The 26,300-nt window shown below is 34.3% G+C and overlaps 1 protein-coding gene across 1 annotated transcript; it reads right to left on the reverse strand.

The window, feature by feature from the left end:
• Window positions 1–1,448: 1,448 nt before the first annotated feature.
• Window positions 1,449–3,838, reverse strand: LOC145150566 (cytochrome P450 Tp4149-like). The gene is made up of 2 exons (XM_079075285.1): window positions 2,885–3,838; window positions 1,449–2,293 (listed from the first exon to the last, which is right to left on the reverse strand). The coding sequence occupies exons 1-2, from the start codon at window positions 3,782–3,784 to the stop codon at window positions 1,688–1,690; spliced, it is 1,506 nt and encodes a 501-aa protein (XP_078931411.1). The 5' UTR covers window positions 3,785–3,838; the 3' UTR covers window positions 1,449–1,687.
• Between the last annotated feature and the right edge of the window lie 22,462 nt (window positions 3,839–26,300).

Raw genomic sequence — 26,300 nt, forward strand, 5'->3', positions numbered from 1 at the left:
TACCACACGCTTAAAAAACAGAGGTTTCACGTCCCCTATTTTATATGTACGATAGGTAAAACACAATAAGAGGTATGCACTTCAATTATGTTTTTAAGTGTTACTTGCATTTACATTTTTGGTCCATCAGTTTAGTTGATTTTTGCATTTTCGTCTTTGACCAAGTTTTTTGGTTCTTGGATCATAAAATGAACTACCCAGCTGTTATTCTTTGAAAATGACCATATTGCCCCTCACCAAAAATGAAAAATCAATATTCTATAGGAAGTACATTTGTAAATTTTTTTTTTAGTTTAAGGGCTATACTGTTTTATATGTGGATATGGTTATGTAAATTTATTAAAATGCATATTTCATATGTGAATTGTGCAATGCAAAAGTTAAAATAACAAAAAAATATTCAAGAAAATTAGTCTAAAAATTAAGATACGAGAAGATATAAATAATTTATATTTAGTATATTATATTATTTGTCAAATATTATAAAATTTGAAAGTTATATGCACATATAAAAACTGTAGATTAAAGCAAGTGAAAATTACAAATTTGGTCTTTTTGGTATGCCGTTTTTCAATTTGTGTCCAAGTACAAAATTGTCATTCTAGAAAGTTTAACGTCCTTGAGTTAGATTTAACAATCCTAGGACCAAAACTGTAAGAAACATTTTTATGGGACAAGTATTGCAAAAATCAGCTAAACTATAGGATAAAAATGCAACTATTTTCTTATAATTTTTCTAATTGAGTATGTGGTAAAACCTGTAAAAGGTTATATCCACTTACTTGACACTTGATTTGGCTTTCGGTACTTAGGAAGACTGGGAAATTTGATATGATGTCCTGAAAAGGAAGCTCTGGTATGCTCCACACCAGTCACTACAAAAAAACCCAAGTAAAAATAGGTGATGAACCCATGTAAAATTACTATTTTGGCTGTTATTTTGCTTTTGTTCTTACTCTTTAGACTAAATTAGTAATTTGTTCACATAAGGGGCAAAATAACCACTTTGTCCCATAATGATTCTGAATTAGTCTGTTAAAATGCCTCATTCACTGTATTTTGTCGTATTGTTCTTAGTCGAGGCAAACCAAGAACTATTAGAATAAATTTTATTTTCATTTTAAGGGTTTAGCAGTTTGATTTTGATTCACTATGAGTTCAACTTTATGAGTCTCTTTTGATCCCTACAATACTCAAATTCAAATCTAGCCTCAAATTGTATGCGATCATTTTATTACAACCCTATACATCTAAATATATTTTCTCGTTAAGGCATTATACTTAAAAAACTACCTGATTTCGTCATTGTACCTTCTCAAGCGAAAACAAAAAAATTGCCCATATATATATATATATATATATATATATATATATATATATATATATATATATATATATATATATATATATATATATATATTCTTTTCTGAACAACAAAGAAGACAATATATAGAAACCTGGATTATAAGAAATCACCAAGGAGGTGAAGGAGAACAAGACAGAAACAAAAAAACATCACAAGGAAAAAACCAATGTAAACAAACATTAATCCCAAACAAAGAGAACGCTAAGCAAAGCAACAGATGCCGACTTCACAAACAGCTAATAAGATGAAGGAGATGTTGAAGATAGTAGAGAACAACACCCAAAATCAAATAAATTATTACCAAGTTGAGAGACAATGAAGCTACCGAGGAGTCGGCAGAACCAGTAAAGGGGCCTTCTTATGGACTGTAAGCCCATTTCTCTCACTCATGTCCATATCCTCAATTTTCTCTCCATCTGGCAATCTGAAATCAAACTTGTATACGAGATTCGTTAATACAAGCTCGAGGATAGTTACACTAAAATGAATTGCAGGGCATCCTCTACGGCCAGCACCAAATGGAATCAACTCGAAATGATGCCCTCTAAAGTCAACGGAACTGTCCATGAATCTTTCTGGCTTAAACTCCTCAAAATCTTCCCATACATTAGGATCTCTTCCTATCGCCCAGGCATTGACAAACACTCGTGTGCCTGCTGGAATATCATAACCCATCATTTTCACATCTTCTACTGATTCCCGAGGAAGAAGAAATGGGGCTGGAGGATGCAATCGGTACGACTCCTTTATCACAGCTTTTAGGTACTCCATTTTCTCAAAATCTTCCTCCAAAAGCATGGGTCTCCCTTGTGCTACTTTTGTAACTTCCTGTTGTAATTTTTTCATTACTCTTGGGTTTCTTATTAGCTCACTCAGTACCCATACTAAAGTGTTGAATGTGGTATCCGTTCCACCGGCAAATACATCCTATAAATAATAAACAAAAAATTTATTAGTTTTAACTTCTAATTTGATTTTCTTCATATGTACTATACACCTACAAGCAAGCAACTAAAAAGTTAAGTGTTTTTTCAATGTAAAGTCGCAACTTAAAAAATGAATTGAATCAAAGCGTTTGCATGCATGAGTTTTTTTTGTTTTTTTTTTTTTTTTTTTTTTTGATATCGATGCTTTACGTACCTACATACATACATTTGAAACCAAGTAAATTATGTCCAACACAATACTGTTCATATCATTCTCATTTGCTAGATCGTGCACAGTACATACATATATGCCCACGTAATATATATATATATATATATATATATATATATATATATATATATATGCCCACGTGATATATACTGTTCATATCAAGACACAATAATTTATATGCGATGGAAGTTACTAAGCAACTAGCTAATAGATAAATATGGAACTCTATATCCACTTAATGCCCACATGACATCCCACGATGATAGCATCTCACAATGATAGAGTTTAATCCATTGTGGATGCTCTAAGTATAATAATTAATGACACTTTATCTTGAAGAGAAAGAAATAGAAATCATACCAAAATAACCGCTTTAAGAGAATCTCTGTCAAGGGTAAAGTCGGTTGTGTTCTCATTTTGGAATTCCAATAAGATGTCAACTACGTCTTGCACATCATCACCTTTAGCCTCCACTCCTCCTTTTTTATTCACATGTTCTTCAATAACACCTTCAATGAACACGTCAAATTCTTCAGCACCTTTTTTTGCTCTTCCCTCTAAGCCAGTCAGTCGATCTACCCAAGACAACCATGGAATATAACTCCCCACGCTAAAAGTTGCAATCATTTCGACGTGTTCTTTTAATAAGTTTGTGAACTTTGGCCCAGAATGTACCCTTCCGAATGCCACCTTACAAATTATGGTGTTTGTAAGTTTGACTATTAATGCACTCAAATCAACCAAAGAGCCATGACTCTCTTCAAGCGCGCCAATCAGATTCCTTGTCTCTTCCTCTCTTACTTTTCGAAATGACTTAACACGTGCATTACTTACAAGTCGGGTGACTAAAACGCTCCTCATCTTCCTCCAATGTTCCCCTTGTGGAGAAAATATTAGGTTCTTACCGCCATAGAAAAGAATTTTGACTATAGACATACTGGGCCGACTTGAGAATGATGAATCATGGGTTTTCAAGATTCCTTGGGCTGCATCGACAGATGAGGCTACAAGTGTCGGTATGCTACCAATGTGAATGAGCATGAGTGGACCATATTTCTTAGACAAAGCATGTAGAGACTGATGGGGGTGTGATCCTAGTTGGTGGAGGTTTCCAAGGATTGGAAGCTTTGGTGGAGATGGGGGTAAACATTTCTTGATCTTCAAACCAGATGGAAAGAATTTGAAACGAGTAAATATCATCAAAATGATAGATGCGAGGAATGAAAGGAGAAACAATTGAAGGGATGAGAATGTTTCCATGATATTATAAGCAAGCAAATGAACTAGAAACTTGTTTCTTCTTATGTCTCATGAAAGGACTATATATACACATACACACACATATATATATATATATATATATATATATATATATATATATATATATATATATATATATATATATATATATATATATATATATATATATATATACTATCCATTAACTTTAATTAGTTGTTATATATATGTAATAAATACTAAATTAATGATTAATACATAAGATTAAAATATAGACCCACATGGTTTATTCAAAATATTATCCCATACATAAAACAAACAAAAGGAAGGGGACAATTTGACGTTATGATAATATAACAAAAAATAAAATCAGAAAAGAAAAAAAGAAATTATATATTTCTTTATCGTTATTATCTATCTTATTTATTTTTCTAAGAAAAATCTCAATATTAAATAAAAGTAAAAATAAATAGTAGATTCAATTAATAATTTTTATGAATAAAATATGAAGTTATTTAATTTTTCAAAACTTTATAATTTAACTCATCGTTATTTTATTGTGACTTATGAAGTTCTCCGAATTTTCTACAAGAGGGTAATAGTTAGAAAAAATAACTACTAAAACCTTGTACTATTATATTTAGTTAAGAGAACATAATAGCTTAAATAAAAACACTTTTAATTTATTTTTTTAAGATTTTTTTTTTCTAAAAGAAACCGTGGGAATAACTTTGCCAGAGTAGCGTCGTGAGGTTGTACATCTAAAACCCACTATTAACCATTGTCGATACAATCCCTAATTATTCTTAGTTTGATGACCAGTGACCCAAAGCCATCATCATTCATCGGCTTCCTGGCCTCATTGCTCATTGCTCAAAGCTGTTGTGCAAAATCACTTTCCGATTAATTGGGTTTCCTCGTCGGGGGTAGAATGACATTGTCAACAATTATGAACCCAAATTCATGTGAACCACCTACAACTTTATTTTTTTATCTGGTTGTCTTGAATGTACATTAACCAGACTATTATTATGATACTTTAATAAGATATTAGTTTATTCTTCAATTTTATTGTATTTTTCTAATTAAAATCGAAACGAATAAGATTCAATTTAATTGGTTTGATTTATTTGATTTATGGTTAAATCAAAAAATATATTAAATTTCTTTTGGTTTATCAATTTTTTTATTTTCTTTGATAAGTATGGAGCTAAACATTAGTCTATGAAATAACTTTATTTGACAATAAATTTAAAACTACTAGTCCATTTTAAAAACGTTTTTTTCAACCGACAAAGAAACTAAACTCATATCAAATAGCAACCAAAATTAGCAAAGTTCGAAACAAAACGTAAAAAAGAAAATGAATATTAGAACAAAAAACATTTATCAGATACTAATTAACATTAGGCAAAGTCAAACGTTATAAATAAGTCATATATATGGATGGTCAAAATAAAAATAAACAATCGTAAAACCTTATTCGGTTTAATCAATTAAACCAAACACCAAGCTGAAAACAAATTAAAGTCAACCAAACAAATGAAACAGTATTTGGTTCGGACACTTTATTCCTTTTATAACACCCATACATAAACCTATTTATTTTTTTTTAGATTTTTTATAAGCATTTAACAAAAAAGTATGTACAATTCTTAATAGATTACAAAGATATTGTCATATTCAAAATGAGAACAATATTATTTAATGTGACTTGAGAATTGATTACTAGTAGCTAGCTGATGAACCACTAACTAATATGTAGGTGTAGCTAGTTGATTGTTAGTTGACTGTTTTGCAGCTAACTAACATTCTGTTAACATGGTTGTCGATTAACTGAATGAGGCTCGATTCTAGCTAAGGTTTATGTTGCACTTTGTAGATAATTGATTAAATAACTCAGACCCGATTATAGCTAAGGTTTATGCTGTGCTTGTAGATCATTAAAGGCTGATAGGTAGGAATTTCAAGGTCTTCTTAATTTTGGAAAGAATGTTCAAAATTATTAAATATTGTTAATATTTCTAATAATAACAATGTATTTTTATATTTTCCTCAAAACCATTTGAGCAATTAAAATTTAATAGACAAAGAGAGTTTAAGAGAAATTAGTTTATTAATTTATTATGAATTGATAAATTAATTGGAAACTATTTTGAAATTAATTGGGATTAATTAATTTAATAGATTGAATATTAATTAATTAAAAGTTTATTAATTTGAATATTCCGTAAACCTAATTGATAGCATAGTGGACGATGTCACCCCTAACCACTTTACACATGGTCTTTCATAAATTAGTTTTATATAATTGTTTATATGGAGTACACAAATTATATGGTAATTTATAATGTTGAGATGAATGAGTCCATACTAATGTTCGTTACTGAACTAGCGTTCACAAATTATTAATTAAGAGAATGAGAGCGCACAAAAACATGCGTGTGTCCAGAAGATAGTATAAACATATATCCAAAATGAAAGAATTAATTGATAAGATATGTCCAAAATGAAATAAGTTATACTATATATTATTTAGCAACTTGGTGGTGATTTTAGTTGTTACATTAGAAATTAAATATCTTCATATATATATATATATATATATATATATATATATATATATACTAGCCGTTACCCGCGCCAAGTGACGGTTCGAATAATTTCTTTCAAAAATTAGTTTATAAAGACTAATAGTTATTTTTTGCAAATAGTATACAACATCTAATTAGTCAATACAACATGAGGGTATTGGTGTTCTAGTGAAATAATTGTTTTTCTGGTTTTTATATATAAATTTTATTTTAGAACATAACGTAATTTTTTTTTACCATGAACGAATATTGTTATTCCCTAGAGTGTGGATGGTTCGATTTTTACTAAAACTAAAACGAAACCTAACATTTTGTTTTTTCAATTTGGGTATACAAAATCATCAGTTGTTCAGTTTCGGTTTCTTGTTTTTTCTATAAAATTTTAGAGTTGTAATGTTCTTGAAGTCACATACATCGTTTAGAAACTCACATGATAATCTGCTAAAGTTTTTTCAATATATGTCATGAATTAATTTGCAAAACTATGTGAATATCTAAGTGACAATCACCACATGTATGTGAATATCCAAGTGACAGTCACCACAAGCTACAAAAAATATAAATTAAAATTCATCAGTCAACACTTAATTAAAATGAATAAATAGCAACCCCAACTGAAAAATGAATATCTTATATGAAGACAAGGGCAAAATTTCCCATATTCCAACAAACCCATCAAAAGACTACAATATCAACATAAAGAGAAATTTTTTCCAAAGCAGGACCAAAGTGCAGATTGACCATTCTGAAGCCTATGATAATACACATTTTGGTGAAAGGTGACATTAACATTGTACTCATGTTTTTGGTTTTGGCTAAAGGTTTCAAAGTACATTTTCTAAGAAAAATAAGCAACATAAACATAATGCCTAGCTTCTAGGTCAAATAAACTCTCACGTGAAAAGCACCATGTCCAACATTGGTGTGTAAATGACATCAACATCAGCAACAAATTACATTTGAAGAGTATTTCTTCGTACAACTTAAAAAAAGTTAGACTGATGATTCATTAGAGGATGTATTATTATGGTTCAAATGACACAACAATATAAAAACAATTTCAAACCTTTCCAATCAAATATATAGGTCATATATATATATATATATATATATATATATATATATACACGTCTGATGCAATAAAAGCTTCAAATTTACTTGATAAATGCACACATGTAACAAAATCCTCACAACTTAAAATAATATGAATGCAAGAAAATATTGTATAAAAACACACCTAGTATAACTGTATAAGCATAAACCCATAAACCCGTCAATTTTCATGCACAACTCTTCAATTTTCAAGCATCCCACAGACCTGCTACAGATTTAAAGTACGATTCTATTAGTCCACATTCAAAATCATATTAAAAATCGCGAATTTTCTATCACTCCAACATTAAAGTAGGATGCTAGAGCATAAATCCGAATTTTCTATGGGCCAAAACTGAAAACATCATTAATCCATCTAGACTATAAATGGATTTTCTACTGCTTCTTCAGATGCATCCTCCTCTTCATGAGCCTATAGAAAAGTGTGGCTAATTTTAACAAACATCATTAATCCATCTAGAATATAAAAAGTTGAACATTAAAAAAGAATTCAACATAAATACTGAGAAAAAATATTAAATAATATAATAAATCAAATTTTATATGAATAATAAATTAAAGTTATGGAGGAGATGAATGATATATGTAAAATTTTACACAAAGATATCAGATTTTATTGCTATTCGAAAACTCTGTTACATACTTAATATAAAAAAATTTCAAAAACTATCTATAGCTACTATATAAAGTTTAATGTTCACATATTAAATTAAAATATGAGGTAAACTTGAGGTTATGTTGACATTAATATCAACATCGAGCGTGGAAAACTTAATGGCACCCAAATCTCATGTCATGTATCAAGAAACAATAAGAACCTACATGAAGGCAAAATACACTACTAAGAAACAATGACTAATATTCCCTTTAACTTTTAAAACTATAAATTAACATATAGCTAGCTTAATAGATTACCGATTTTCCAAGCTTATAAAAGTCCTTAAGCATTTTTTACTCAGGTCAGGAAGCTTCCTGGTATCTCATCTATTATGGTCATTCTGGTTCCAAAAAAAATACCTGTAAACAACAATACGTTAAAAACTAAATCTAGAAAAATGGAGAGAAAGTAAATAATCTTGTCATTCCTCTTTAATAAAAATATATGATGGTTAAACAAAAACATGCACTATGGACTATTTATCATATAAATAGTTAAAAGCACACACATAAAGCTAGAAAGAGGGTTTAGACAGGGAAGACAAAGTTGGGAGAAAAGGAAAAAGAAATACAAATCTGTTATAATTGTTATTTGAGATACTATTTAGAGTTGGCGAGTGGTGCAGGTCGAACTTGTAAGAAAACTCATCGAAAGGAAAACCTCAGATACATCACTTATGCTCGGATCTGCCAAAAAAATAATGTCAACAAAAACACAAATAATGAAAGAAATGAAAAGATATTGTTTTAACCTATCCAAAATTTTATAAACGTATAAATCTTAGTATGGGAAGTCGATGGCAGTAAACTGAAAAAAAAAATCAGGTTGTTGTAAAAATATCAAAATTTGATCCTGTGAACCAGTAAATGTCAATGGTTGTAACCAAAAACTGGAATCAAAACATGAATCAGACACAACCTGTAATCAATCAAAACATAATAGATAAACCTAACCTGTAATCGATCAAAACATAATAGATAAACACAACCTGAACCAATAAAGAGTTAACATACAAATTTATATGCCATGAAATAGAAACATTCAAAGTACGTGTAACCTTAAAAATTTAAAGATGTATGAGATAAACCTAACCTTCAATCGATTAAAAAATAAGAAATAGCATGAATAACGGTGGTCTATGTTTGAGAGAGAGAGAGAGAGATGATTATTGACGGTATAGCAATGGTGGACCACGTCTATATCTTCTGCCGGTGGGTGTTGATGGAAGCACCTCCATCGAGTTAAAAGATTTTGTAGAGAGGGATGGTGACGTCAGCATCGAGTTGTTGAATTCAAGGATTTATAGAGAGAAATTGTAGAGATGGACATAATTAATCATCATATAAAGAGATGGGCCCGAGATATTTGAAAATTTTGGGATTCTAAGTTGAATGTAACTATATTCCTTATGAATCGTTCTTGTTGCCGTGATACGAATTTTTGACTAAATATGATTTAGGGAATTAAATGTAAATAAAAGACCACGTCAAAATAAGATAAGAAAAGATGAGGAAACAATTTAAGGTGGTCTTGGTAGGGATAAGAGATACCATGCATTAGATATTTGTATATTGTGTTTAACATTTTGTACTACTTAAAATTAAGACTTTTTTGTCCTAAAATAGCTAAATACTTTTTAAGGTATATATATATATATATATATATATATATATATATATATATATATATATATATATATATATATATATAGTTAGGTTCAATGTTTTTACTATCTATTGTGTGCTTGTAGGATTGATTCTGAACTAATCATTTTAGTTATTTTAATAAAGTAATTAATACATATTAAATGTTGAAAGTTTAATTAATGCTCATTATATCTTTAACATATAATATGCATTAATTACTTTATTGAAATAACTAAAATGATTGGTCCATAATCAATCTTAAATGCACACAATATATATATATATATATATATATATATATATATATATATATATATATATATATATATATATATATATATATATATATATATATATATATATAGAGAGAGAGAGAGAGATTTTAAAAGTTATGTTGACTCATTCTAGTCAAAAAGTATGATTTTTTTAAAATTTAAATCCTCTATATTGGGTAAGATAAGGATGTAGGTTTGAATTTTTCAATATTAATTTTACATTTGTACTTAATGCATTGTATTTTGTAATTTGTTGATAAATGTTTGTTCATTCAGTTTAAAGGTTTGGACGTCTTAAATTTATTTTTAGAAATAGTAAGATTTGTATAATAAGATAGTATATATATATATATATATATATATATATATATATATATATATATATATATATATATATATATTATTTCTATTCATGTGAAATGTTGACAAGTGTGATATTTAGATAATATTAATTATATTTTAATATACTTGTTATGATTTTAAATAAATAAGAAGATAAATAAAAAGTAGGAGAATATTGAATTTCTCGTCACATCAGTTTTTTTTTCCTTTCTTTTATACTTTGATAATTTCAATTTTTTTTCATCGTAATCTTTACTTGACAATGTAGCTCTTTTTTTTTTTTTTTTTTTGTTTTTTTATCACGTCCATTTTTAGGTTTGTAATATCTTACTTTCAACCTTTTTATTTCCAAAACTTTTGTGTTTATTCTTCCTTTTATATATATATATATATATATATATATATATATATATATATATATATATATATTGTAACATACACGTTTTGAAATCGTGTTTTAAGTAAATAATATTATGAAATATTATGTGTATTGAGTTCTAACAAATAGTTTTACTAGAAATAAGGTAAAACTATGTTTAGAATCACTCATAAATTATTGGAAGTCTTATGAGATTCCAATTTAAAAGCTAAATAGTGAAATTTAGCGAAAATATAAAATTTGAAATAAGTAAAATTTTATTGTTGAAAGTTGTAGATAATCTCGTTAGAAACATATAGGCGAAAACCTCGTCGAAATCCGAGTTATAACGAAGAAGTTATGACCAATCGAAGATCCGCGATAAAACCGGCACGGTGCCGTATGACGTAAAAAGTGAGTTTTTGATAAACTACTTTTTAGCCTTAGTGATCTATATAAAAGTCGTAGTATTCGTTAAACCGAGAAGTTCGATAAAAAGAGCGCCAAAATCTGACTTCGTATGAGGAAGTTATGATTTTTCTAAGTTTTAGCTTAGCAGTAGACAGCTAAAAACTCGAATTTTAGATCGAGTGATTTTTAGCCGGCACAACCTAAACGAGAATCGAAGGTCTCTTCATTAGCAGTACAACGGTAAAGTGACAGACGAAAACGGACGTCGGATGAAGAAGTTATGAATTTTTAACGGATTTCCTGTCCCGGTCTGTTAAAAATAATAATATTAAAATTAAAGTCAAAATCAGCCGACGAAATCTAAACGAAAGTCGTAGAGTATGATTTTACCTACGCGTGCATATAAAGAACGTCAAAAACGGAGCTCGTATGCGAAAGTTATGATTTTCGCAAGTTTTTGGCACAAAAATCAAGAAAATGTGGAAAACCTGGAAATTTCGCTGAGTCACCTCGGACACGTCATCCCTCGCATGCGAGGCCTCCACGTGGCACCTCCTGATAGGATCGAGCTTCGCGTGTTGTCTTCTGATTGGACCAGGTCCGCGGTCCACTCGCATTCGGACAGCCTCGCAGGAGACACCCCGCGGATGCTCCTCGGACACCCCTTCGCATGCATGTACTCTTCTTATTGGACCGAAGGCTGGTCCTATCCGAAGCTGCCAGCTGCGAGCCTTCCATCCGAACCGAAGCCACCTGTCCGAACCGAACCACCATTTCGCCACCTGTCCGAGACACATGTCTCCTTCCCTCTGCTTCGGATCCGAGGCTCGCACCTATATAAGGGGTCCGAGACCTCCCGGGTAAGTGTTTGAAATTTGGCAATTTTCACCCCTAAACTTATATTTCTTCTACTCCCACTTCCTCCGAAGCCCCGGTATTAATTCCAACGCCCGAAACACGCCCCGAGACTCCCGAGAAGCCCGAAAAATTTATCTTTTCGGTTTCGAAGCCCAACCTTCGCAGGGCCCGGTTTTCAAGAAAACTCCCGGTTTTCAACGAAGAAAGTCATATTTAGAGCCGAAGTGTTGCCCAAATTATTATTTTAACCCCCGGTTATTTCACGGTGAGTTTAATATATAGGAACAATTGTATGTTATGTGTTATATGTGCTATGTGTTTTTCAGTGTTATTATTCCGGTTTATTTTCCCGTGTTAATTTTTATTTGCTATGTTTAATAGCAAAGTAATACCTTTGACCATGTGATCAGTGAAAGGACTTAGATTCATATTGGTACTGGTATGTAGCCTCTGGCCATGTAGAACATGTCTCCGTAAGAGAATGATTTCTATTCTATGGTATTGGCAGAAGGTTAGACAGGGCTATAAGCCTGAAATCTACCAAAAGGTTAATCTGAAGTTGTATGTCTTCTGTGCCATTTGGGCCAAAGCTTTATTGATGTATATCAAGTATGGAAATTATTATGCCTCATTGATTGTATATCTTTGAATCAAATCATTGATTGATATGGAAAGTTTGTCACATGATTCACATATGCCTTTGTTGTTCCTTGATCCTCCTTGCCTCTGCCATAGTGAAGTATATATATGGCATAACGTTATATTGTATCTATTATTGAACTCATTAAGCGTCACCGCTTACCCCTCTCAATGTTTAACTAATTTGCAGGAGATAAGCATCCAGTATAGTTATATACAGGTAGAAGATTTTCGAATAGTTTGAAACTATCGTATTTTGCACTCCCATATGTATAAAACTATAGAATCCTGGGAAGTTATGTAATATATAACACTATGAAATAGTGGGTTTGTATCCAGTAGTTTGTAATCACTTTATCAATATAAAATATTGTTTTTATGAATATGCATGTAGCATGTTTCGGAGTAACAATTGTCAAATATGAAAGTGTGGGTCTTTCAATCATGGTATCAGAGCAGTGGTTTAAGTGAACTAAATGCCACGGATTGGTATTTAGACTTAAACTATTGGAAGTTCAATATATGAACTGAATCATTGTAAGTATAGGGATACAAACCATAGGAAATATATAAATAAAAGTATTAGGAAATAATAAACCTTAATATTCTAAAATACAAAGTTACTCCATATTGTAGAGCAATGGCTGAACAGGTTAGTAGCCATACCCCTGAGGTTGGTGGAGGTCCTCAACCTGAGGAAGTGAATACTCCAGTATCTCCTCGTGAGGAGCGACTCTTGGGTAAACTTACCGGTGTTATTCGACAGACTCTCGAAGAACACAAAAAGAGTGGTGATAAAGGAAAAGAGAAAGCCACTGGAGAATCTTCGAGAGGAGAGGTGAAGCGTCCCTCGTTCAAAGATTTTAAGAGTAGCGGTGCTACAGAGTTTTCTGGTGTTCTTAATCCAATTGTTGTTCTTACTTGGATCCAGAACACAGAAAAAGTGTTTCGTATTTCTCATGTAGATGATGAAGACAAGGCTAATTATACTTCTGCAATGCTCATCGGAGAAGCTTTGGTCTGGTGGGAAGCAACCTATGAAGCTCTCAGTGGGTTTGACCAGGAGAATTTATCCTGGGAAATGTTCAAAACTCGTGTGCTAGAGAAGTATCGTCCTTCGTTTGGTTAAAAGCTACACGCTTCATCCCTCATAAGTTTAAATGTACACGCTTCATCTTTTATCAAACATAATAAAAAGACTATATTAACCTTATTATTATATTTTTAATTTATTTATAAAAAATTGTATTTATTAAAAATAAAAAATAAAGAGTAAATTACGTCCCCACCCACCCTACTTTCTTTTCACTGATAAACCCTAAATTTTAACCTAAAGCTAAAAGCATTAATAGAAACAACGACAATCAGAACATGACGGTCAAACCACCATGGCCGGTACTGCCGACCGACAATCCATCACCACCTATATTTCTTTCATCATCTTTGTGTTTAAATTCTTTTGACATTCCAAACGAGATATGACTTGCTTGCAACTCGGAATCTCAACTCAGAAACGGCTCACCGCTACCAGCAAAGAGAAATAGCAGACGACCTTCGTCTCCTTTTCTTTCTTACATAGTTGTTCGTCTTCCTTGCCATCATCACCAAGCTGTCACAGACCTCCATCTATGTTTCTATAATATCTCATCGTTCTTCTTATATGCCCCTTTTCAACTCCAATGAACACCATAAATGCTCTCTCTTTCTCTCAGACAATGTTTTAAAAACCGGTTTGAACCTACCGGTCGAACCGGTTGGACCGGGAACCAGAAGAGGGAGCGGTTCAATTATCACCAATTTTATGTTGATTTCTGAACCGGACTGAACCAGCCGGTTTTTAGAAAAACCCGGTTGAACCAGTCAAAATAAACCAGTTGAACCGATTAACCCGAATAAAAACACATTAAAAATAACTATTTACATAATAAACTTTGGTGATTTTTTTCAAATCTATTTAGTTTTCTCTAAATAAAAACATATGATAAATATTAAAAAGTTTTTTTATGTGTTTGTATTCATCTAAAACTATATTTTATTTCGGTATTATATTTTATTTTCTTTTTGACGTATATGGATTGATGTAAAACACTAAAACTTAAGGTTATGTGTTATTTTGGATTCATGTACAACTTATGTTTATATGTATTTTTAATGTTTGAACTTGTAAACATCAAATTCATGATTTATATATGTATGTATATGTAGGAAAATAGGAAAAAACATGAAAAATATTACCGGTTGACCGGCGGTCGAACCGGTTGGACCGGTTGAACCGGAAACCGGTCACCATACCGGTTCAACTAAAAACCAGTTTTTAAAACATTGCTCTCAGAGACTAAAAATGGTATATGGAATCGAAAAAGAAGAACGTGAGTGAGATCTGGAAATCAGACCTCAATAAATAGCTTAACGAATGTTGGAGCTTACATCAAATTAAAAGTCGGACACATCAGATCTTATTAGATTCCTCTGGGTATCAGAGCTTGGATGGTTTAGAGAGTGTGGTGGCTGTCACCAAAGACCTATGGAGCACCTTCGACCATCCGTTCTAGATCCACCACAACTAACACTGTTGTCTTCACTTTTTGGAACAGTTACATTAGATATTTGATTTGTTGATACAATAATTGATTTGTTTACTTAATTTATGGGTTGAATCTGTTTTGATACCTCAGTTGAATGGAATTACGTGATATGTGTAACACCCAGTTCCAGGTATGCTTTTAATTGAGTCAACTTCATATTTTACTCTTGGACTCGACGAGTTGGGGGCAACTCGTCGAGTAGGATCGACTCCGGGTCGAGGAACTAAGTGACATACTCGATGAGTCGGATGACCGACTCGACGAGTAGGAGCTGTTTGATGAAAACCCTAATTTTAAGGGTTGTCTCCCTATTTAAAGAACTTGACACCATGGTGGCCTCCTTTATCACTCCCTCAACGTCCAGAAAACCCTAACTCGTCACCTTTAGCCTTGTGAGTGTTTGAGTGCCATTTTTGAGTAATCTTGTGTAATTTGAAGCTTGTGGGAAGAAGAGGAAGAAGGAGGACTTCAAGAGAAGATTGTAGATCCAAGAACAACATCAGTTTCTCTTCACTTTCTGGTAATCAAGCCTCATACTTGACTTGTAGTTTCTTAGATCTCCTTGTGGTCATTTTTATGAAGTTTTGGGTCCAAGAAGCTTGATCCTTGGGACTTGGACGTCCCAAGTCGATTTACACTCAGATCTGGAACCTTGGAGGGTCCTCATGGCATAAAGGTGCCATATTTATGGCCATGAGAACCCCAAGTATGAAATAAACCCCATTTTTGGTCCTTTGAGCATAAAAGTCCCATGCATGAACGTAAAGTTCATGACTTTACGCGTCATACCGATCTTAGGAGCCTAGATCTACCTTCTGGATGAGTTTTGCATATCAGAAATCGAGTTATAGACTTGGACATGCATAGACTCGACGAGTCGTTCTTGGGACTCGGCGAGTCGTGGCTTGGTTCCCAAAACTGTTACGATCCAGGGGAGACCCAGCAGAGTTTAGAAGGGATTTAGACGAGTCCAGGGAAGGGACTCAACGAAATAGACATAGCCATGGATCTGGAAACCATGGGACTCGGCGAGTACAAGAACGTACTCGGCGAGTCCAAGGCCATCTCCCAACTCATGAAGACGGACTCGACGAGTTGTTCATACAACTCGGAGAGTCACGGACTAGACACATTATTAAGATGAAGATAAACTCGACGAGTTCAGGAAGAACTCGGCGAGTCAGATGAAGATTGTCTCGATGTTATGATTGAAGGAGAACTCATCGAGTTCTTGCTAAACTCGACGAGTAGAGTCGGGTTGGGGGTAGATGAGAAGATTGGGACTCGGCGAGTTGTCGAGCCAACTCGGCGAGTCCGGTCAACTGGGAAGTTGACTTTGACCATGATGTGGACTTTAGCCAGGGGTAAAAGGGTTATTTCACATTAAGGATAGTTATTAGTTTCTGACTAAGTGTCATTGTGGAATTTATAGCCGGAGAATCGCCGGAGCAGCAGCCAGATATTTTTTCGCTCAGTGTTTCAGCAGCCAGTTACGCGAGGTGGGTTTCCTCCTTTAGGAACGGGTCTACGGTCACAATGCTGACTCATTTAGATATAGTAGTTCCGGATTTCGGTCTGATGTCGGGGTGATCCCGAGAAGTAGTATGTATGCCTGATGTCTTTATGATTCATGCATGTTATGTGCTTTGTGTTCCGGACTTCGGTTCGATGTCGGGCAAGCCCGATGCAGTAACTATATGTTTATGTCACATGTTTGCGTATATGTTATGTTCAGTTATTCCGGACTTCGGTTCAATGCAGTGGGAAAGGCCCGAGTTATTCTGGACTTCGGTCCGATGCAGTGGGCAAGGCCCGTGTAACGCCCGCAGATCCGGGCTAGCCAATTTAGAGACAATGAGCATCAAAAATGAGTTTTTAATGGAAGATTATTTAGAAGGAATAATCTTAACCAAGTGGTAGTATATGTTACAAGGGTTCCGTACATATAAAGAACGCCGAAAGCCGAGTTATAACGAAGAAGTTATGGCCCGTCGAAGTTTTACGGCAAAACCGGCACAGCACCTGGAGACGTAAATAGTGAATTTACGATAGAGGAGTGTTTAGCCTTACTAATCTAAACAAGAGTTGTAGTATACATTAAACCTAGAACATACAAAAAAAGAACGCCCAAATCTGACCTCGTATGAGGAAGTTATGAATTTTTTAAGATTTGGCATAGCAGTACACGGCCCGAAACTCGAATTTTAGTTCGAGCGGTTTTTGGCCTACGCGACCTAAATGAGAGTTGAATATTTCATTAATAGGAACTCAACGATAAAAATACAGACGAAAACGGAGTCCGTATGAAGGAGTTACGAATTCTTCGCGGTCGTTTAACAGTCTAATCTCCTCCTACTGTTAAATTTAAGATTGGTCGAGAATTAGCCGACGGAGTCAAAATGAAAGTTGTAGATCTTGTTTTTACCTACGCGTGGATATAAAGAACGTCGAAAACGGAGCTCGTATGCGAGAGTTGTGATTTTTCTAAGTTGGGAGGTTGCTGTGCGAAATTGGGTGACGTGGCGAAATCCTGGCCGTTGCTTCCTCCCCAAGGCTAGCCACCAGATGGTGACACCTGGCCATGAAACTCGACTAGTTGGAGGTCAACTCGACGAGTTTTGGTGATTTCCAACCTATAAAAAGGGTGTCGGGGCACCCTCATTTCTCACACCTTCCAACTTCTCTTTCTCTCTCTAGAACCTCTCTCTAAGCCTCCCTGACCCCCCTAAAGCCTAGGTAAACCCCCTAGCACCCGAAGGAATCCCCGAGGCTCCCGGAGTCCCGATAAAAAGGGTCTTTCGGTTCGGAAATGCTGCTCCAAGCAAAGTCCGGTTTTCTATAAACCCGCTATAAGTGAGCTACGCCTAACCTATCTTTAGTATAGCTTATGTTTTAATATAGTAATGTTATTAGGACCTTATAATAAGTACTTGGGCTATTATTATGGGTTATATAAGTATCGTTTAATGCTTATATAATAGTAATAATAGCTAGACTATTAATTAGTCTCGGTGAATATTAGACTAAACTCTAGTGGTAATGATACTAGGTTTTGTCCGAGGAAAATTGTGTTAAGAGTAACGAAGTGCTGTCCGAGTGCCGAGTCACCACCTTCTCAAGTGAGTGCATGGTCCCTTTCATCTTACACATAGATATGAAGTATTTTATATAAATTACGTGTTATGTGTGCATTTTATCTGAATACTTGCTGTCTATGATGGATGAATGATTTTATACATGTTTTAAATGATTTAAATATATATTTATTTTATATCTACAAATATGTTGGGATAAAACATGGGTAGATGAAATAGTTGATGTGTGATGAAATAAAATGATGAGAGATAGGTGATGATAGGAAGGTGATGATAATTAGGTGATGGATAGGTGATGATGAATCGGTGATGTAGGATGAAAGATACTATAACCTTGTCCGGCAATTTGGAGATGTAGTCATCTACTAGAGTATAGATGGCGACCACGGACTATTCTAGACAACCCGTGGAAACACCAGCAGACTTATAACCTGTAGGTGATGAATTACGAGTCCAGGTGATGTTGTGACTGTATATTCATGTGATGATACTCTAACCCTTACTGTGAATTACGAGTTCAGGCGACGTTGTAACTACGTATTCATGCCTTAGGAATGAGCATATACGGAAATGTGAGGTAAAAAGATGAGAGGTAAATATGATATAGGAGATGACCCTTAAGATAATTCTTTAAGGAATATTAAAGAAGATAACGGGGATGGGTAATCGAGTTGATTGTTTGATGTTTAAATATAATAATTATATTATTGTGGGTTGAAAACCCTATGTACTCACCAGGTTTCCCAACCTGACCCACTCCAGCTTATTGTATCACATGTGTCGATACGAAGCTACTTTTCACTGAGAGATTTAAAAGAGATGTAGATCACTAGTGTAAATGAATGTAAGTTCTGTTTATGCTTATGTTTCTGTATTGACGATGACATCCCAAATATTTTAAATGAATAAAAATACATTTCTTCGAAAATGCTTTGATAACGTATTTATCATGTTTTTCTGGGAACAAATTCCGCAACATTTTTATTAAAAGAAGTACTCTGATTTTTATAAAGCATAAACAAAATCGGTCTTTTCTGGGCGTGAAAATGGGATGTCACAGCCCGAGTTATTCCGGACTTCAGTATGATGCAGTGGGCAAGGCCCGAGTTATTCCGGACGTCGTTCCGATGCAGTGGGCAAGGCCCAAGTTATTCTGGACTTCGGTCCGATGCAGTGGGCAGGGCCCAGAGTATGTCGGACTTCGGTTTGATGTCGGGCGACGCCCGATGCAGTGGGCAAGGCCCGGTATGTGCTTTATGTGTTATTGTATGGGATGTGGTAGTCTGGGGGAGCTCACTAAGCTTTGTGCTTACAGTTTTCAGTTTTGGTTTCAGGTACTTCCACTAGCAAAGGGAAGGGCTCGGGATGATCACATCGTACACACCACAGTCTTCAGCCTGGGAGTTTTACTCTGATATTTTGAAATGATTTTTGACATGAGATTTGACATGTGATGGATATTATGGGATTTTGAACACATAGTTTATGATTTTTATACTTTGGTATTGAAACGATGGTTTTAATATTGTTTTAAAACAAAATTTTTGGGTGGTAATTTTTGGGATGTTTCAATATGTCTCTTTTTTCTGGATTTGAACATTGATTGCTGCTTTTCCGATGACAAAGATGGTGATAGACTGTTTATTTTTGATGGTAGATGTGGTGGTAATTTATTCTGATGGCAGAGCCACCGATTAAGAGGTTATTGTTGGAGTTTTCTGACGAGCTAGACGGGGGTTGTTGGAATCTCGAGAGAATCGTCTAAGGCGAGTGGTTGAAAGTAGTGGTGGTGGTGGTGGACGGAAGTGGTGGTAGTGTTGGTCAATTGCAAGTTGTGGTGGTGTTGGTCAATAGCAATGGTGAAGGACCATATATATTAAACAATTTTTTAATAGATTAATAATTAATAATTAGTAAGTAAATCAAAAAGGAAATAAATAAGGGTAAAATGGTCTTTTAATGTCCGGAGGGATGAAGCGCGTAAATTTTTAGCTAACGAGGGACGTTTCGAGTTAATTTTTAAAAATAGGGACTGAACGTGCATTTTGGCACCACCACGAGGAACGATTCATATAATTTACTCAAAGAATTAATTGATAAGATATCCAAATATACATAATAATAGAAATTATATATATATATATATATATATATATATATATATATATATATATATATATATATATATATATATATATATAACTTCTACACTTTTACAGTTTATTAGCGGTACAACAGACGTGTCTTCTACTTGAACCATGTATAACATCACCTACAGTCCTACATAATGTTTTAAAAAACGGTTTGAACTGGTTGGACCTAGAACCAGAGACGAAAGTGGTTCAATAACAACCGATTTTATGTCGATTTCTAGACCGGATCGAGCCAGACGGTTTTTTGTTAAAATCTGGGTTGAACCAGTGTGATAAAAAACCGGTAAAAACAGTTTGAACCAGTTTATTAGACTTATATAGTTGAATTTCAATTAGCATGTTAAAAGAACAATTCATTTTCAAAGCAAATTGAATATTTACGGAATGCACACAACTCGAAGACTGACACAAACCACCACTAGATGTAAGAAAATTCTTAGTTGAATCGGCGGTGCAAACGGGCATCGGTTATTAGACAATTTAAACTAAAAAAGCAATTTTTAAAACATTGGTCCTATAATATTTTTGGATAGAACTGAATCTCCTCATCATGCGATAATATATGTTATATTTCTCAACCAGGAGGGGTGTGTTTAAGCAATAGGATTATGTGGCACGTTAATTTTAAATTTTCCAGCATCTCTTACACATAAGATGCAATAATGTTGTCGCTATCCTCTGCATATACCTTTTAGTTGTACATCAAATTAAACTGAATTAAATATGTCATAGAAAATGTTTTTTCAAGAAGAGGATGTCATCCGACCTATCGGGGATTTTCCTCTCAGCGTTTGGGGAAATCAGTTCTTGCCTATGAACAACAGGTATGCAAGCTACTAAAAGTCATCATGAATATATCAAGATTTTTTGTGTCTGAGTCCATTTCGACATAAATCTTGTCTAATTTACAAGGACAATATCCTAATACTATATTGGTATTTTCGTTTATATAGACTAAGAGATATGTATATGTGTTTCATATATGATGAATGTAACTCGTAAATGTTCCATGTCGGTGATTTTAGTGTTATCAACATATTTCAGTGTAGTTAGTATTGTTATCGAGACAGGATGAGTTTAGTTTATTATCTGAGACTGGAGGCGTGGGGGGCACATTTGGAGTGATAAATGTGAACTCATAAATACGGGGGTCCGTGTAACACCTGTTTTTCATAAAAGGTATTACTGTGAAAAAATAAGATGGAATTAGTGGAAGAAAATGATAGTTCACTCTGAGACGATTCTGTAGATATGAAGATCGTCAAAAATAGAGTTCGTTATGTTCGATTGGATCAGGAGGGCTGTTAGAACCGTTATGACATGTAAGCTAGGACAACTTATGCCCGATAAGACCCTCGTTCGGAGATCTCATGGTACGACTGTGTGACAACCCAAAAATTTTTATCTTGTAAGTCCAGCCAATCAACCAGAAGTCAGACTTAATTCCACTGCCTTCTAGCCTTGTTAAGGGTCATTCTAATGAGTTCTAAGCCTAGTACACTCAAGGGTTGACTGTTAGGAAGTATTAGCTCGAGATCAGAAGGCTGCACCCGAACCAGGGAACCCAACACTGGAGGTTCACAGCCGCAAACCTAGTTCACGGCCGTGAACTCTCTTCTGGCTGTGATCTTTTCCCCTATATATATAAGATCAATTCACTTTTCTTCATTGCTTTCCCCTTTGGCCGCAAACTCTCTCAAACTCTCTCAAGTATCATCCACCAAGAACTCTTATATCATCCCCAAAAAGGTTAGTAACACATCTATTCCTGTCTATGCTTGAAACCCCCTTTGTTTACACCTTAGATTCACCACTTTCATCACAATCTTCATGAGCTTGAAGTGTTCACGGCCGTGAACCCTTCATAGGGCCGTGAACCCTTCATAATTTCATGCATTGTCGTGAACCACTCATCATATTTGGCCGTGAACTCCAATGGGTCGTGAACCCTTCATCCATTTAGGCCGTGAACACTTTCCTTTGGCCGTGAACTCCCTTTGATCAATCACATGTGATTGTAACACTTCATTCCAAGTGTTTCCTAGTCCCTAAGGTTGTTTCCATGCATGTTAGTTGTTATAAACACTAATTACATGCCTATATATATATATATATATATATATATATATATATATATATGCCATTATATGTCATTTAGGACTCCTTTGTGTCTTGGGAATTCATTCGTGGGATTTCTCATCCTTACGTGAATCTTCAATTGAATCACCCACATAAGGTGAGTTCATACCCCTATAATCAATCTTTTAAATGTTTTAAATGCTTTTTAAGGGGGGGGATACAAGTTGAACACAATGATAATTGTGTAAATGTTATTTGTGATAACCATCACATTAAAGGATTTCTTATGCTTTTATAAGTAATCAAATCATTTCAAAAACTCTTTTAAGTTATGTTACTTTATTGTTTATAAAACTCCATTTTTTAAAGTACGAGCATAACTCAGTAGATAATCGAGTCTTTTCTACAAATCAGAAACAGTTCAAAACAAACATACTAGTAAACTATAATAGGTATAGTTTAGGGGTTCAGAACTTATGATAACAAGAACAGAAAGAACATACTATAAAGAGAAACAGGGAGGAACATATTATAAAGAGAAACAGGGAGGGGCATACTATACACTAGAACAGAAGGAACATACTATACACTAGAACAGAAGGAACATACAATAACAAGAACAACATAACAATAATGTGAAACCACTACTTCACGACTTAGCAATATACTTTTTAGGTCGCGTTTTGTAATCAGAGTCTCCTGGAGGGAGAGCATGACTTTGTGTATAGATCTATACGGGATTGACACCCCACATCTTGTTGCTAGCTACAGTGGGACTTGCAAGTCTATGGGTGACAAACGCCACATCAGTTTCGGCGCCATTAGGTCGTCGTGTTAAACACATGTCGTATCAGTATGGTTATAACCACATCACATTTTAAACCTTAATTAACAAACTGGTTTTATGGTAGTTAGTGCTTCAGTAGTCACTTTATACAACATTACTGAATACTTTCATTTTCCCATTACATACTTATTGTGATCTCCTCACATAAAAGGTAATGCCAACTATTAAAAATAGTCTTAAACTTGGGAAAACTTACATCATTACAAACAACAATCAGAACAGTCGAGTCTTAGTACATTCAGTTAGAAGGGGGCCTATAATGCTAACTTTATGATTCCTCGGTAGATACATCAGGGATATATATTAATCGGATCCGACAGGCGGTAGGATCTGTGCTTTCCGCTTCACTTCCTGTTCCTTGTTTGGTTGTGGGCTTAGAGCAGATTCACCCAGTCTACTACCTATTCGATCTTATATATATATATATATATATATATATATATATATATATATATATATATATATATATATATATTCCGTATACACCAAGTAATCACAAGGAGTACCAGGTATGGGTCAGGTCATAGTATACAAACTCAATACACCGTTTTCTAGTACAAAACATACTTTTCAAATAGAACATTTGGTAGACAAAACTAGAAACTTATCCGTAAAAGGGTTTAATCCGTTTTATTAAACCAGTATAACTTAAAGGACCTTTAGTGGTTAATTCTATAATACCTTAGTTTATACATCAGGGTTATTTATAATTAATATATGATAGGTAGTTGGATGTGTGCTTTCCGCCTCATTTCCTGTTCCTTTTTTGGTTGTGGGCTTAGGGCAGATTCACACAATTAACTATCTGTTCGATATTAGATTATATATAGCTAGTATAAACTAAGTGATTATACAAGGAACTATTGTGGTTACCATTTTTACTAAAGAAAATAAGGGTTTTTCTTAAAGAATGTTTTCATCAAATATAAAGGAACTATTACAGTTAACTCCGTAAGTACCAAATGAATACACCGGGGTTATATACAATGAAGATCTAACAAACAATGGGATGTGTGCTTTCCGCCTCATTTCATGTTCCTTGTTTGGATGTGGGCTTAGGGCAGATTCACACAATCGATTGTCTGTTTGATCTGGATTGTATATAACTTGTATCCGTTTAGTACTCATAGAAGAAATTGTAGATTCATTTTTACTTATCTTTCATCATATCAGAAGATATAGGGTCTTCTGGAGGAACATGCGAACTTTTCTAAAAGAACTTTCAACTTACTTTACATCACTAAAATACTTATGAACTCACCAGCTTAAATGCTGATCTACCATTTCAAAATAACTTGTATTCTCAGGAAACCAGTAGACAGGTTCGTGCACTGGGATTCAGAAGATGGAGCATAGTAGCTTCATGTCTTGTTTTGTTATTTACTTTTGGAGTCTATCTTATGTGAAGCACATACTTTGTTGTAACGCCCTGTTCCTGGTATGTAATTTAAATAATGAATTTCCTTTTCTTAAGGGTTACTCGAAGAGTCAGTAGCCCTGACTCGTCGAGTAGAAGCAGGATTACACGTGGACTTAGTGGGGCGACTCGACGAGTCCATCCCCGACTCGGCGAGTCTGCCAGCTTGGATGAAACCCTAATTCTTAGGGTTTGGACCCTATTTAAGCGTTATTATAACCCCCATCCCAGCCTCCAACACCTCTAGTGCGTTCCCCCTCAAAACCCTAGCCCTCCATTGGTGAGTTTGAGTGTTTCCATCCTATTTTGAGTAATTTTGTGCTTTCTTGAAGTGGTAGAGAAGAAGGAAAGAGAGAAGGTTCAAAGGAGAAGAAGTAGATCCATAAGCTAGCCCTCTTTTGCTACACTTTCTGGTAATCAAGCTTAAAACTTGACTTATAGTTCTATAGATCTTCTTTTTGTCATTTTTATGGAGTTTTGGGTCCAACTAGCTTAATCCTTGAGACCTGGTCGTCCCAAGTCGATTCACCTTCAGATCTAGGTTCTGGAATTGAGTTCATGGCATGAGAATGCAAGCTTTATGGCCATGATAGCCCATGTACCCCTTTAGACCTCATTTTTGGGTCCTTTAAGCATATACTCCCATGCATACACGTAAAGTTCATAACTTTACGTGCCAGATCAGTCGTAGAAGCCCAAATCTACCTTTTGGATAAGTGTTGTACGTCAGAAATCGAGATATAAGGCATGGACAATATCGACTCGGCGAGTTGTTCTTGAGACTCGGCGAGTCCAGTGTTTGAGTCCCCTTTCTGTTGTGGTTCAAAGGAACCTCATTCGAGTGTTAGCAAGGTTCGGAAAAGTCCAGAGGAGTGTTTCGATGTATTAAGATATAGCCATAATCTAGGAATCATAGGACTCGACGAGTGCAAGAACACACTCGGCGAGTCCAAGGCAATCTCCTTACCCGCAATAACAGACTCGGCGAGTCCAAGGCAATCTCAAATTGAGGAAATGGTATAAGGTTTTCAAAAGAAAATCATTTTCGAAGAGCATTCTAGATTAGGACTAAGGATCTAGGAAGGATGCCTTATGTGCCTGCAATCAGCCGAGCTCAAGTAAGTACTCCCAATTTACCCATACAAGTTTATGTGATGACTTTCAGTTTAGTAGAACAATATACTAGATTAGGACTAAGGATCTAGGAAGGATGCCTTATGTGCCTGCTATATGTGTTCCAGCTTTATGAGAACTGCATGCTAGTACAAATTAGTCAGGAGGATAGCCTGAGTAGTATATACTTGATTATGTGCGCTCGATGTCCGAATGTTGCTTCCTTTGTGCTTTTAGGAGTCCTAGCTATCTTACACTAACCAGTAAACAAATATGTTAAGTTACATATTGCAAGGACTAAATAATTTCAGAAGGTTAAGTCTAACTCTATTTCGCAACTCTTGTCTGAGTCCA

Source organism: Lactuca virosa, chromosome 1 (assembly GCF_052849685.1).
Source record: "Lactuca virosa cultivar CGN04683 chromosome 1, Lactuca_virosa_CGN04683_v6, whole genome shotgun sequence".
Classification (NCBI taxonomy): Eukaryota; Viridiplantae; Streptophyta; class Magnoliopsida; order Asterales; family Asteraceae; genus Lactuca; species Lactuca virosa.

Excerpts from the sequence above, each read along its gene's own strand:
- LOC145150566 (XM_079075285.1), bottom strand. The coding sequence starts at position 3,784 with ATGGAAACATTCTCATCCCTTCAATTGTTTCTCCTTTCATTCCTCGCA. Across the intron at positions 2,294-2,884 it reads CTCTTAAAGCGGTTATTTTG|GATGTATTTGCCGGTGGAAC; the intron begins GTATGATTTCTA and ends TATTATTTATAG.